The 14,047-nt window shown below is 37.9% G+C and overlaps 1 protein-coding gene across 1 annotated transcript in view; it reads right to left on the bottom strand.

Moving 5' to 3' along the window:
- The window catches only part of LDAH (lipid droplet associated hydrolase), a 112,972-nt gene that overhangs the window by 9,242 nt on the left and 89,683 nt on the right, over positions 1-14,047 (bottom strand). The window contains exon 6 of the mRNA XM_081943160.1: positions 5,903-5,985. Coding sequence (XP_081799286.1) covers positions 5,903-5,985 — 83 coding nt within the window. The remainder of the gene's footprint in view (positions 1-5,902; positions 5,986-14,047) is intronic.

The raw sequence follows: 14,047 nt of genomic DNA, 5'->3' as shown, positions 1-14,047 counted from the left end.
AGATAGAATGATAGGAAAAAAGGAATCTTCATTGATCACTGCCCTTCACCACCACCAAAGGGAGAGATGTACGGTAAGGCCATCTTTCTACACAGCAGATTTAAGAGTGCAACTAAAGAGTAATACAGTTTACTATTGCAAATTTCATACCTTGGCCTCAAATGCTGAAATGTCTAGAATAGTAATTTAATAAGGAACCTTCCTTTAAAAGAAACCTTTGTTCATTAATGCTCTATTATGAGCTGAATCTATTTTACTTTGTGCTTAATAATATATGCTGCAACTTGACTAGAATATTCATTATTTAACAGTACTGTACCGTATGCACATTTCATTGAGTGCAAGTTGATACAGAAACCTTTCCTAACCTGGTGGCCTACAAGTATCCTCAACTTTCCAGACACTATGGCCAAATTGCTATGAATTACGGAAACGGAAGTCCAACACTTCTGGAGGCCACCGGCTTAGGAAAGGCTGATCTACAGGACTTTGCAAATTTGGATTATGAATGTGAACTTTCTTGTGAGACCTGCAGAAGAAGTAAGCTATTTTAAAAAGTCTAAGTGGTCAAATATAGCCCAAGAAACCACACTTATTATAACTCTGTTTTACTTTCTGCTCTTTAGGAGTTCAGTAGCTCCCTCCTTTTCAATTCTATTATTGAGGTTTGGTCACAAAAGGATTAAATTGGCACTGCTATGTGGGCTAAAGTATGGTTAAGTGCTACATGTAGCAAAATCCTCCCAGGCTGATTTTCTTACTTTGGACCTCAGCAAAACACTGTCCAAAAAACATCTGAAAGGTGTCCAACTGTCTAACTGAAAGGTGTTCCTGGCTGCAGAAGATGTTTTAGACTTATTCATGCAGCTTATTTGAAGGATTTTCCAAACTGGAGGGAAATAATTTACTCTGGCTGGGGGAAGAAAGTCTGCTCTTGTAGTGTCTTCCATACTGCCGCTTTCCAGATTATGAATCTTTCAAGGGCAATAACTATTAGACTGCTATGGACAGCTTTGGACATTGGATTTTTTTTTAAAAAAACCTGGGCAATAGTAGACAAGCTGTTTCAATAAAAGCAACTCAAAATTGGTTTTGGCTGCTTCACTGGGCAATTTTTCTTTATGCTCATATAATGAAATAAGCCTGTGATTGGGAAAAAAAACAAGGTTAAGTTAGAGGGAGGAGGAGCTGGAGGAGGAAGAGGAAGAGGAAGAGGAGGATGAGTTTCTTCCAAAGGTATTAAAATGTTGCATAGCAAAACACTTCATCTTTATGAATGACCTTGGACCAAGGCCCAATGAATTTCCTCCCACACGGTTAGTTGCTTGCACATGCAGGACTTTGGCACTTGTAGATGGCCTCACCTCTTTTCTTTCATTGGCTGCTTATTATAGGAACACAGGAAGTTGTATCACACTGAGTCAAACCATTCATTCATGTAGCTCAGTACAGGGGTCAACAGCATGGCATAGGGCTGCCTTTCTCCTGTGGTGTCTGGCTGGCCAATTTGAGCTGATAGGGTTGGGATGCTCTGGGTTCTTTGGATTAAATAATGTCATTTATCAGTATGTAGGAAATGCACCTTCTCTGTTGCAGCAGCTGCCATCAAGAATGAGGGTCCCTGAGATCTGTGTGGCTCCCAGCCTGAAGGACTACAAGGGTTGTTCTCCTAGACCTTGGGCTTTAGGATAGGTGGTGCCCCATTTGCTGGGTTGGTGGGACGTATGGGAGTCTGCTGAGGTTACCAGCTTATTCTTTTTTCTTTTGTTCCAATTGATAATGTCATTTCTTGTTTCCATTATATTGTTTTTAGAGTCAGGCTGCATCAAACTAAGTAAACAAAGGTTTTTAGGTGCTGAGTATCATTTTGTGATTTTACACATAGAGGTGGCATAGACACTAAGTAGTCAATTATACAAATCCCAATGTTCCATGAGATGTTTGTATTTATACCTGAGATGGAAATCCAGCATTTCACCAAATTTGTCATTCATGTGATTTTTGCTAAAAAAAAAAAAGCAATTGTGAAACTAACAAGAATTCTGCCTTGCTTTTCCTTCTAGCCCAAGGGACTAGAAGAACTGTTGTCTTCCTTTAATTAAATATTTCTTCTTGTCATGATGATGATGATGATTTAATAGTTGACCAGCTACTGTAAGGCTATAAACCGAGATGATGACATGAGGATGGGTCAGCAGGATATGTGAGGGCGTCTCTCTCTCTCTCCTCTTGTGTCTATCCATTGTAGTTCTCCATGTAGAGTTCAAGATTGATTGATTGCCTAGTATGTGCCTGACACGTGCATGTATGTATATATAAGTCCTCTATATAAACCACTATTTGAAAGACAAAACCTCTGTGTACTGTATTTTGTTCCTGGGTTGTCTCAAAATAGTAGTCACGCTGTGCACACTCTGACACTTCTTGACTTTACAAATCTTTCTCAACATGATGGATGGAGAGTATGTAGCCATACAGAAGTTCTTGAATAAGAATGACCAGCACTTCCTACCATTGGCCATAGTGGCTGGGACTACAGGAAGTTTTATTTAGCAATATATATGTCAGAAGTCATTTCTTTCTGCTGTATGGACATTTCTCTTGCCTTTACAATTCCTGAAAAAGTAATACCAATGCTCAATTTTTTGAGAGGGTAGGAATAGGGACTGAAGTAGTCTAAAATCTTTGGCTCCCTGTTAATATCCATTAAAGTTTCTCTCTTGCTGACACTTGGAAGTTTGGTATAGATACAAATTGAATAAATACATATGATATAATTACAACTTGAATGAATGAAGCCTTCTAGAGGAAGCCGGATCATCCTTCTCCAGCTTAATTATATTATTAATGGATAATATAGTATACCAGCTGATACTTCTGGGCTAGCCATGGAGTAAACAAACTGTTAGCAAGTCAGGACTGCAGAGCCCAATAATTCACAGGCAGCAGAAAAACAGAGTCAGATGCCATACTAGGGTCCATACAAAGAGGTCAAATAAAGTTGGGGCATCAAACAGAGTCTATTATCCAAAAAACAAGAACCAAGGTCAGGGTGGAGGTCAAGTGTCAGGGGTTGAATGAATCAAGTAAGTCAAAAACAAGGTATAGTAACATTATTTCCAGACTTGCCTATTACAAACTAAAAGCTTGTAAAGCCAGAACTCATAAAACTCCATCCAGGCTCCCATTATTAGCCATTAGGCTATTCAAAAGGAGTAAGTCAAACTCTACAACTGAGGAAGCTTCATTGACAATTACACCAATTCATTAGACACATCTGAATTCCTGAGTTTGAATTATCAATCTCCTCTATTCCCTAGAATCTGGTCTTTTCTGCCAATTTAGGGGAGGACATTTGGTTGAAGTTGCTATGACATGATATGTGCCATAGTGCCTTCACATAAATAATTGGCCTCAATTGCATTATGACATGAATGACATCCACTCTGGCACATGACATCATTGTTTATCAGCCGTCTACAATAAAACGTCTGCTATCTTATGAGATTCTAATTTGAGAGTCACGCCTCCCTTATCCTGGTCTTTGGTTCAGAGAATGCACATGGCATGGCCAGAAGTGCAAATTCACCTTCAGAGAAGGACTCATCCAGCGAAGACACACCTTCAAATAAAATACAGAATTTCCATTCTTGTTTGTTTTGACTTGATGACCCTTAAACTATTTTGATTGTTTCAAGTATATGATTTATGTTTTATATTACAGGTGAAACTCAAAAAATTAGAATATTGTGGAAAAGTTCATTTATTCCAGTAATGCAACTTAAAAGGTGAAACTAATATATGAGATAGACTCATTACATGCAAAGCAAGATAGTTCAAGCCCTGATTTGTCATAATTGTGATGATTATGGCTTACAGCTCATGAAAGCCCCAAATCCACAATCTCAGAAAATTAGAATATTGTGAGAAGGTGCAATATTCTAGGCTCAGTGTCCCACTCTAATCAGCTAATTAAGCCATAACACCTGCAAAGGGTTCCTGAGCCTTTAAATGGTCTCTCAGTCTGGCTCAGTAGGAATCACAATGATGGGAAAGACTGCTGACCTGGCAGTTGTGCAGAAAACCATCATTGACACCCTCCATAAGGAGGGAAAGCCTCAAAAGGTAATTGCAAAAGAAGTTGGATGTTCCCAAAGTGCTGTATCAAAGCACATTAATAGAAAGTTATGTGGAAGGGAAAAGTGTGAAAGAAAAAGGTGCACAAGCAGCAGGGATGACTGCAGCCTGGAGAGGATTGTCAGGAAAAGGCCATTCAAAAGTGTTGGGAACTTTCACAAGGAGTGAACTGAGGCTGGAGTCAGTGCATCAAGAGCCACCACACACAGACGGATCCTGGTCATGGGCTTCAAATATCATATTCCTCTTGTCAAGCTGCTCCCGAACAACAAACGTCAGAAGCGGTTTACCTGGACTAAAGAAAAACAGACCTGGTCTGTTGCTCAGTGGTCCAAAGTCCTCTTTTCTGATAGGAGCAACTTTTGCATATCATTGGGAAACCAAGGATCCAGAGTAAGGAGGAAGAATGGAGAGGCACACACTGCAAGATGCTTGACGTCCAGTGTGAAGTTTCCAGTCTGTGTTGATTTGGGGAGCCATGTCATCTGCTGGTGTTGGTCCACTGTGCTTCATTAAGTCCAGCGTCAACGCAGCCGTCTACCAGGAGATTTTGGAGCACTTCATACTTCCTTCCGCAGACGAGCTTTATGGGGATGCTGACTTCATTTTCCAGCAGGACTTGGCACTTGCCCACACTGCCAAAAGCACCAAAACCTGGTTCAATGACTGTGGGATTACTGTGCTTGATTGGCCAGCACTCGCCTGACCTGAATCCCATAGAGAGTCTATGGGGCATTGCCAAGAGAAAGATGAGAGACATGAGACCGAACAATGCAGAAGAGCTGAAGGCCGCTATTGAAGCATCCTGGTCTTCCATAACACCTCTGCAGTGTCACAGGCTGATAGCTTCCATTCCACGCCGCATTGAGGCAGTAATTGCTGCAAAAGGGGCCCAAACCAAGTACTGAATACATATGCATGCTTATACTTTTCAGAGATCCGATATTGTTCTATGTACAATCTTTGTTTTATTGATTGCATTTAATATTCTAATTTTCTGAGATGGTGGATTTGGGGTTTTCATGAGCTGTAAGCCATAATCATCACAATTATGACAAATCACGGCTTGAACTATCTTGCTTTGCATGTAATGAGTCTTATTTCATATATTAGTTTTACCTTTTAAGTACATTACTGAAATAAATGAACTTTTGCACGATATTCTAATTTTTTGAGTTTTACCTGTATATTTTTGACTGTAGAGAACCCATGGGACTTTTTAAAATTAATAAGCAGTATACAAATGATACAATTTTTAAATAAATAAAATAGTTAAATTAATAACATGTCTTAATATCTAGTTTCTCTCTTTTGATGCTGTTGAATCAGGATATTTTGTTAATTTTTTTCTAAAATATTATTGTAATAGTGCACCTTAAACTATTACAAGATGAGATGAGGTACACAGAATCTTGCAAGTCATTATTATGTTATTGAAACCTGGAATTAGAGCTGAGTGAAATGGAGTGGATTTGAAAACAGATAAACAAGAAGGCTGGAAATAATTCAGAAAAAAGAGGCTTAAGAGCTCACGGGAACCCAAATAGAGCACTTCTTTGCAACTCTTTTAAAGCTACTGTATCTTTTACACTATCACTAAGTTGTCCTCTGCAGCCATCACATAACCCCAGGAAAAGATATGGATGGTTTAAAAACTGGCAAGTAGATGCTACATTTGCAACCACACACACACCATTTTGGAGTGGACTTTGAAGTGTTGAACAGTCCTAGTATCCAATGGTAAGTGTAAAGAATAACAGTCTACCTTATTTAAATGCTGCTTTATTGTAGAATTGTCTCGCTCTAGAACACTTCTCATTTCTTGGCTTGCCAGGTACATGATGTTTGCTGCAGAAATAAGACACACAGGCATGCACATCAGAAAACAGACTTATACAGGAAGCTACACTCTTCAAATTTTGAGTTTTAGGGATTATTCTCCATGTTTTCAAAAATGTCTCCCAGTTGGTAGTCAATCCATTGCTTGTTTGTCTATCTATCTATCATCTATCTATCTATCTATCTATCTATCTATCTATCTATCTATCTATCTATCTATCTATCTATCTATCTATCTATCTATCTTTCTTTCTATCTATCTATCTATCTATCTATCTATCTATCTATCTATCTATCTATCTATCATCTATCTATCTATCTATCTATCTATCTATCATCTATCTATCTATCGTGGTGCAGTCATTAGAATGCAGTATTGCAGGCTAATTCTGCTGACTGCCAGGAGTTCGATTCTCACCAGCTCAAGGTTCATGCAGCCTTCCAAGGTCAGTAAAATGAGGACCCAGATTGTTGGGGGCAATATGCTCATTCTGCAAATTGCTCAGAGAGGGCTGTAAAAGCACGGTGAAGTGGTATATAAATCTATGGCTATTGCCATCCATCCATCTATCTATTATCCAATTTATGCAGCCACCCGTGTATCAGAAGGAACTTTGGATGGTAAACAAAATAAGAACACAGTACAATAAAATTTATTTATTTTAAAATAAATAAACAGAAAACTATAAACAGAAAGTATGAAAGGACCCAATGATTAGGCCGACTAGTTTGAATTTTACTCCTAAGTTTTCTTTAAAACATTTACATTTTTAAAAAACATTTAATGTTGTCTTTTTAATTTAAAAAATGAACTATTTTGATAAATAGACATGTAATTCTTAATTAAAACATTTATGAAAAGAGTTAATTACACAAAAATACATGAATTTACATAGAAGACTTCTAATGGATGCTTCCCCCTGAGTAGCCTTTTGCTTGAAAGAAATAATGAGTGGAAGATTGTAAAGCAGAGCCATGGATTTCTCTCCAGAGGCAGAGAAAAAGGAAATAACAATTGGACTGCTCCTTACCAGTGACCTCAAATATTAAATGGGGCAAATTCCTGTAGCAGTTTAAGGAAGTGGAAGCAAATGACATTGAGGTAGAAGAGAGGGCAGAGTTGGATTTCAAAATACTTGGTAACTTTCCATCTGACTTGATATCAGCTCATTTTAAAATTCTAGATGCAGGGTTTAAAGCCAAATTGTTTGACAATTCACCATACAACCAAGTTTTTGGAATGTTCCAAGCTATTCTCCAAAGCACCTGAGGATTGGACAAGAAGCAACGGGTGGAAACTAATCAAGGAGAGAAGCAACCTAGAACTAAGCAGAAATTTCCTGACAGTTAGAACAATTAATAAGTGGAACAACTTGCCTTCAGAATTTGTGGGTGCTCCAGCACTGGAGGTTTTAAAGAAGAAATTGGACAACCATTTTTTCTGAAATGGTATAGAGTTTCCTGCCTGAGCAGTGGGTTGGACTAGAAGACCTCCAAGGTCCCTTCCGACTCTGTTATTCTATTCTATCCCATTTATCCCTATCATTTGGCTTGCACAGATTAGATTCCAATGGCTCTTGCTCCATAGTAAATTTGTATGGGATTAGTACATATATAGTGAACAGGAATATTCAATTGCCTAGAATTACCGATTCTTCCCAAAACTGTGAAGGAACTGTGAGAATTCAAAAACTTCAGAGGGCAAAGTTGATGATTTTCTGCTCTATACTTCTTTTATTCTAACCCAGGAGTTTGTTCCAAAGGAAGGTTGGTAGAAATGCAAAGAAGTTTTGGATCCAGGGGTCTAATGTTAATGGTAAATTTCTAGCCCTCAAACTTTCTACCAAAGGAATCATGCCTCCATAGTGATTATGTTATGCCATCAACATAGTCCTTCATCAATGGAACAGTTCTTCCATTCTATTTATGTATAGATCACATTTGTAACCTGCTTTCTATCAATAAATCCAGCCTGTGGTATGTAGCTAACAATACAAAATAAAAACATTCTTTTCAAACTACAAAGCACAGTATAAAACCCATAATTGTGGACAATATTAAAATCACAGCAAAGGAAGCTTTGACCAATTAAAATCTAAAAACTGTACATAGAAACAAAGGACCCTAGAGAATAAAGGCAGAAGTCCCACAGTTTAAGTGTAATAAAGCAGACCAGTTCATTCTGAAAGCTGCACAACCTGAAAGTTATAGCTTGTACTGTTTCACAAAAGAATTCAAAGCAGAATACAAATCTTTCATTTAGAGCAGTGTTTCCCAATCTTGGTAACTTTAAGTTGTGTAGTCAGCTGGGGAATTCTGGGAGTTGGAAGTCCACACCTCCTAAAGCTGTAAAGTTGAGAACTCTGCTTTATAGGCATAACCAAAATCCCTCCAGTGCCAACAACACTAGGAACTCCAAGCGATCCAGCTAACACCCACCACAAAACATACCGAATGCAGGAGAAAGTCCTGAGACAATCTTGCGTACAATTGTAGCTGTCTGAAAAACACCATGACCTGAATTAATGTTATGAGGATCAGGATCTTCTGTAACAGCAATATTGTTATCTAATATTATTAACTGGACATAAAATAACAAACGAACCACTAGGCAATTTAGCCTGCCATTTTAAAAGGAGATTGTTATTGTTCTGGACTAGAAATCAGAAGGTATTACTTTATTCCTCGGTTAGCTCTAAATGCACTTAGGTGTAGAGAAAATTGCATTCTATAATCCTATGAATAACCCCTCTTTTGGTGTGGAGGGTGAGGTGGTGCCTTCCTCCCCTTTCTCCTTTTCCCCATCAAGGATGATTAAGCATTGGTGTCCTTTTAGTCATGTCCCTTTGCTAAACAGAGGCCGCTAACTGTGCCCAAAACACACTTGATTTATTTATGACGGTGCAGCCCCGAAGGAACTCAGAACCAAGGACCAAGAAAAGAAAAGAGGGCTTTATATCACGGGTAGCTCTTTAACCTAACATGTCACAACGAGTGCTTAACATTTTCACCAGCTAAATTAATAGTACCTCCTTTACAGAGCTTAATGATCAAAATCAATCACGCTTCTTTCAGTCTTTAGAACTATTTGACATTGGATTCAATCAGCCACCAATTGCCAGACAGAAATACCTGCGCATAACAGCACTGAAGTTCAAAACCATTGTTATTCTATCCGTCTTATGGTGAGGAAACAAAACGATGCAGGACTAAACAAAAGACGAACTGTGCTTTGAAGCAATAATCTGCAACAGTCTCAGTGCCATTGGGTTTTGCTTAATGAACTCCCTCCATCTCAAGCAACATTTGGAGAAGATCAAGGAGCAGTAAAATCCTTCGTATTTCACTTTCTTTAACATGCCTCTACAATAAGGGATGGAACCTCTGACTATTAAGACGTCATTGAATTACAGATCGCTATTGGAAATCCTGGTGGGAGTTGTAGTTTAACAAGATACGGCAGACACATGTTCCCCAGCCCCGCTTAGAAGCAAATGCATTAATGGAATGGTTTTTCTGTCTTTCTTCAACTCACATTATTGTTCAAAAGGCAAACAAAGCATCTATTATATGTCAATTCATTTCCTCAAGGATTGCAACCTACGAAAGAAAAGTTAAAGTTTGCCAACAGATATTTCTCTGTATGCATACATTGGTGCAAACATTTCCTTTCCTCTGGGAAAATGGTATAAACCTCATTCCATCTGCAGCAAGATTCATCCATCAGTTTAATCTATAATCTGAACCAGCTTGCACAGTCCACTGTTATCTTGGATACAGTGAGTGCAAGTTATCCCTGGAAGCTCTTAAGTTTTTGTTTTATTACTGCAAACTCCAAATGCCAACTGGTTGATAGTTTGGAGTAAAAAAAATATATGTTAGCATATAAATTTCACTTTAAAAAGTGCATAAGAAGTCAAATGGTTATAATGTGCTTGCGGCCATGTACACTGGAAGTTACTCAAACCTCTTGAGTTAACTAAAAACAAATAAACAAATGTTGCCAAACCAATTTAGGAATATAGGAAAGCCCAGGGAAACAGCCTTGACCAGTTTAATAAAAAGATGGCTATAAACTGAATTAGGTAATTAAAAATAAAGTATGTTTAACACTACTTTCCACATTAACTTTTGCTCCGCACAAAGCATCACAATGCTGAAGGCAGAACTGTAAATGAAGAAAAAAAACAAGCCGTAACCAGTTGTTAAATAAGCAACTAGAACCTCCTGTGACAAAAAATTAAGTATGTTATTTATTTATTTAGATAATTTAATATGATCACATGACAATGTGAAGGACATAAATGATTAAAAACCAAACATTAATAGAACAATCAGATGATAATAATCCATACAATCAGGGTTCAGGATCAAGTTTGCCAAAACTCCAACAATAAAGGAGAGATTATAACATAGATACAATTTGAGGTCACAGGAATAGAATAATCAGTAACCTGCAGTTTGTATGCATGTATATGCATGCATGTATGTATGTATACACACAACTTGAGAGTATGACTTTGTGTGTTACGTAATTCTGTAAAAAAATAATTACATACAACTAAGCGTCTTTTTCAACTAAGAGGATTACAGAGGTAGCTGCATTTAGTTTCTTTTTTAATTTAACTCAGAGACTTGCAGTTTGTATCAATTATCAAAATGTTCTGAAAAACTCTGGGATTCTACAAGACCTTTCTGGAAGACTATGGTTGATCCATGAGGCCAAAGCAGATGAACAGGGAAAATATATTTGGGAAATAGCCTTTGTATCATTGTTCTGTCCAGATGATTTTTGTTAAGTTATTGTAAACCACTTGTTATGATGTGGAAGAACAGATAAAAGTGGTGGATTCAATAAAAGCAAATTAAATTATGGTCGTAATATAACTGAGTTTCCCAGGAGAAAAAATGTCCCGGCTACCCTGAGGAAAGTATTATGTATACTGCAATGAAAAAAAAAATCAGACTTCTCAAAACTGAAGGCAAAAGGGGAAAAAATGCCATTCTCTTACCCTTTTCTGCCTTCTTCTGAAGAGGTGGAAGATGTAAAAGCTAGAAGCAGGAAGAAGGCAGATTCATTTGGGTGCCATTAACAAATATTCAGGTGAATAAGGTAAAGGTTCCCCTCACACATATGTGCTAGTCGTTCCTGACTCTAGGGGGCGGTGCTCATCTCCATTTCAAAGCCGAAAAGCCAGCACTGGCTGAAGATGTCTCTGTGGTCATGTGGCCGGCATGACTGAATGCCAAAGGCGCACAGAATGCTGTTACCTTCCCACCAAAGGTGGTTCCTATTTTTCTACTTGCATTTTTACATGCTTTCAAACTGCTAGGTTGGCAGAAGCTGGGACAAGTAGCAGGTGCTCACTCTGTTACATGGTGCTAGGGACTCGAACCACCAAACTGCCAATCTTTCTGAGCGACAATGTGTATTAGCCACTGAGTCACCACATCCCATTCAGGTGAATTAGCTTCAGATAAATTAACATGAGGAACTGAGGTGAGGGCTCACATCATTAGGAACTGGAATAGCAGGTAGCTTCAATAAGGTTACATAATTCGGCTAATATGGCATGAGACTGCTTGAACAGAAGTTAGTTGGCCATAACTACCTCATGAAACAACTATACTTTCAATGTATGGTTTGGCTGAATTTGAACCAACTGGATTATTTGCTTTCCAGGCAACTTTCTTTTTCTTGTGGCAAGCTGTTGCTTGAGTGGTATCATTGGGTCTGTACAGGGTAGTACAAAAACAGCTCTGACTTTGAAGCTACAGATGGAAGAAATTGAATGTGGAAATGCTTTAAAACACTGAAGAGAGGGGGAAACTGTATATGCTTTCTGCATTCAGAAAACTAGTACGTAGGAAGGCTACAATCCTTTCTGTCAATCCCCCTCCAATAGGGCTTTCCCACACCTCTACCTCTAAAAGATGCCATGGGAAACAATGAATATTTGTTGATTATCTCACCAGCCAGGTTGCTAGCTTTTTCAAAGCAGTAATAATGCTAGTCTCAATGGATAGGTCAGATTATGTAATGGTCTATGGGAATGACTTTGGGAGAGAGGAGGAAGAGCTGCAGTCTAAACAACCCTCACACAAAGATATCTCAGTCCACAGGGTTGTGAGAGGCATCTCAGAAGGTACCATCCAAATCCTTTGGCGTTTTAAAAGTTTATTGTTTACCAAAGACACAGTTAGTGCCTTATTGCAGCTTGATGACTTGAGACAAGATGGGGATTCCTTTCTTTTTCATTAATTTCTTATTAAATAGTAGGACATTTTAACCTACTTTTATTACAGCAAAAACAGCAATGATGGTGAATTGGGTCTTATTGAAATATTTCTTATTCTGATGCTTCTGCATTCTGGATAAACTGCTTATTCTACTTTAACACTGACTTGTAGGGTGATCTTTAAAGCTAATTTGAATGAATAAATTCTAACATCCTTCCTGAAGTAGTCATTAGGAGGATAACTCATTCTTGGAGTGATTGATCCAAGGTATGGGCCAGTCCATTGATGTTATTAACAAGTAGGTATTCAATAGGTCTTTAAAATGCAGAAAAGGAAGGATAAATGAATGCATACTTCTTTCAGGATTAACATTTTGTTGGTGAGTCATTCTATCATTCCTTAGAGATTTACTAGGAGGAGCTCAGGAGTAGAACTTTGAAAACAGAAGCCTATTAATTCAGGCTTCATTTATTGATTACAGAGGTGTTACACTATCAAAAGGATCACTTTTACAATGTTATAGTTGTGGTGGCAAATAAATAATCTGATGACACATCAGTGGTCCAATACTCTAATACTACTCTTCCCCGATCAACAGCTTCATTGCTAGATGTGGGCAGGTTAATTCCAGCTACTGCAACTTGTTTGGCAGTATGTTTTCTTTTAAAGTCAATTTATTTTCAGTATCTCCTTCTCACCTCTCTTTCCTTTCCATCTCTTAATGTACACTGGGTGAGTCACTCCAAGTGAGTTCTCCTACAAATGACCACCTCAGGAAGGATGTTAAGAAACTCCCAAACTAGGCTTCGTGTTTTTTGGAAGTTATGAGCAGTTTCACTATCAAAGCATTCAGGTTTCATGAGTAATATTTATGATGGAAATAAAACTGACAGCTTTAAAGTTGTTTTTTGTTTTTTTTTTAAAAAAACACAAAATTATGGAAGTCAAACTGAAACAAGAACTGCTTTCCTTTTCTCACCCAGAGCATCTGTGGAGAAATCAGAGTTCTTAGGAGCAATAAAGCAACTTGCTAAATTCCTACCCACCCACCTTTTCTTTCCTTCATTTGGAAAGAAGGTAAGTTATAAATGGGGATCACTCTGAAAATGACTAGGTCTGTCAACATAATAAATCCTTTAAAAGCCATTTGTTTCTTTTCACTAAATTAGCATGAGCATCCCATCCTTAAATAGGGGAAACTTCAGCTCATTTTCAAAAAGAGGAACAAAGCAGATACAGAGTACAAACCACAATTAAGGACTGTCTTAGGAAGGTAAGTCCTCAGACAACATTAAGCAAACATTTTAGTCAGGCATCACACAGGAAAACAAATAGTAGCAGAGGAAATGTGAAAGTCATTATTCCTTGATTTACCTTCCTGGAAGGCAGGTGATAAAATATGTTTCCAGGGCTAAGGAAATATACTTTGAAAATATGTATTATGGAATATAATTTCTTACCTCAATTACAAATGGGCATTTAACCAACTTTTCATGTGCCTAACCACGGGGACTCTACCAAAAGAGGGTAACTTTGTTTTCATTTAGGCAATAACGTATAGACCCTGGATACAAGCCTTGGGGAAGATGAGTATGTATGCTTATATATTTTCTCTCAAAGTGTAGGTGTGGCTTGGAAGACAGATAAATAGACTGTGCTGCAGTATTTTAAACCTGCACAGAATATTTACATGGAAAACGGATAGTACGATAAAATAACATAGACACTTCTGTATCTCCCTCTACTGTTGTGATGAAGGCGAGATGATTATGATGACGATGATGAAGAGGAAACAATAAGCACCTCCTCAGTGTATTTTTCATTCCAATAC

This window comes from Natrix helvetica (genome assembly GCF_964273705.1).
Source record: "Natrix helvetica genome assembly, chromosome: 2".
In the NCBI taxonomy this organism is placed as follows: domain Eukaryota; kingdom Metazoa; phylum Chordata; class Lepidosauria; order Squamata; family Natricidae; genus Natrix; species Natrix helvetica.
Note: the sequence above shows the minus strand (reverse complement) of the source record. Positions and strands in the feature narration are given on the sequence as shown.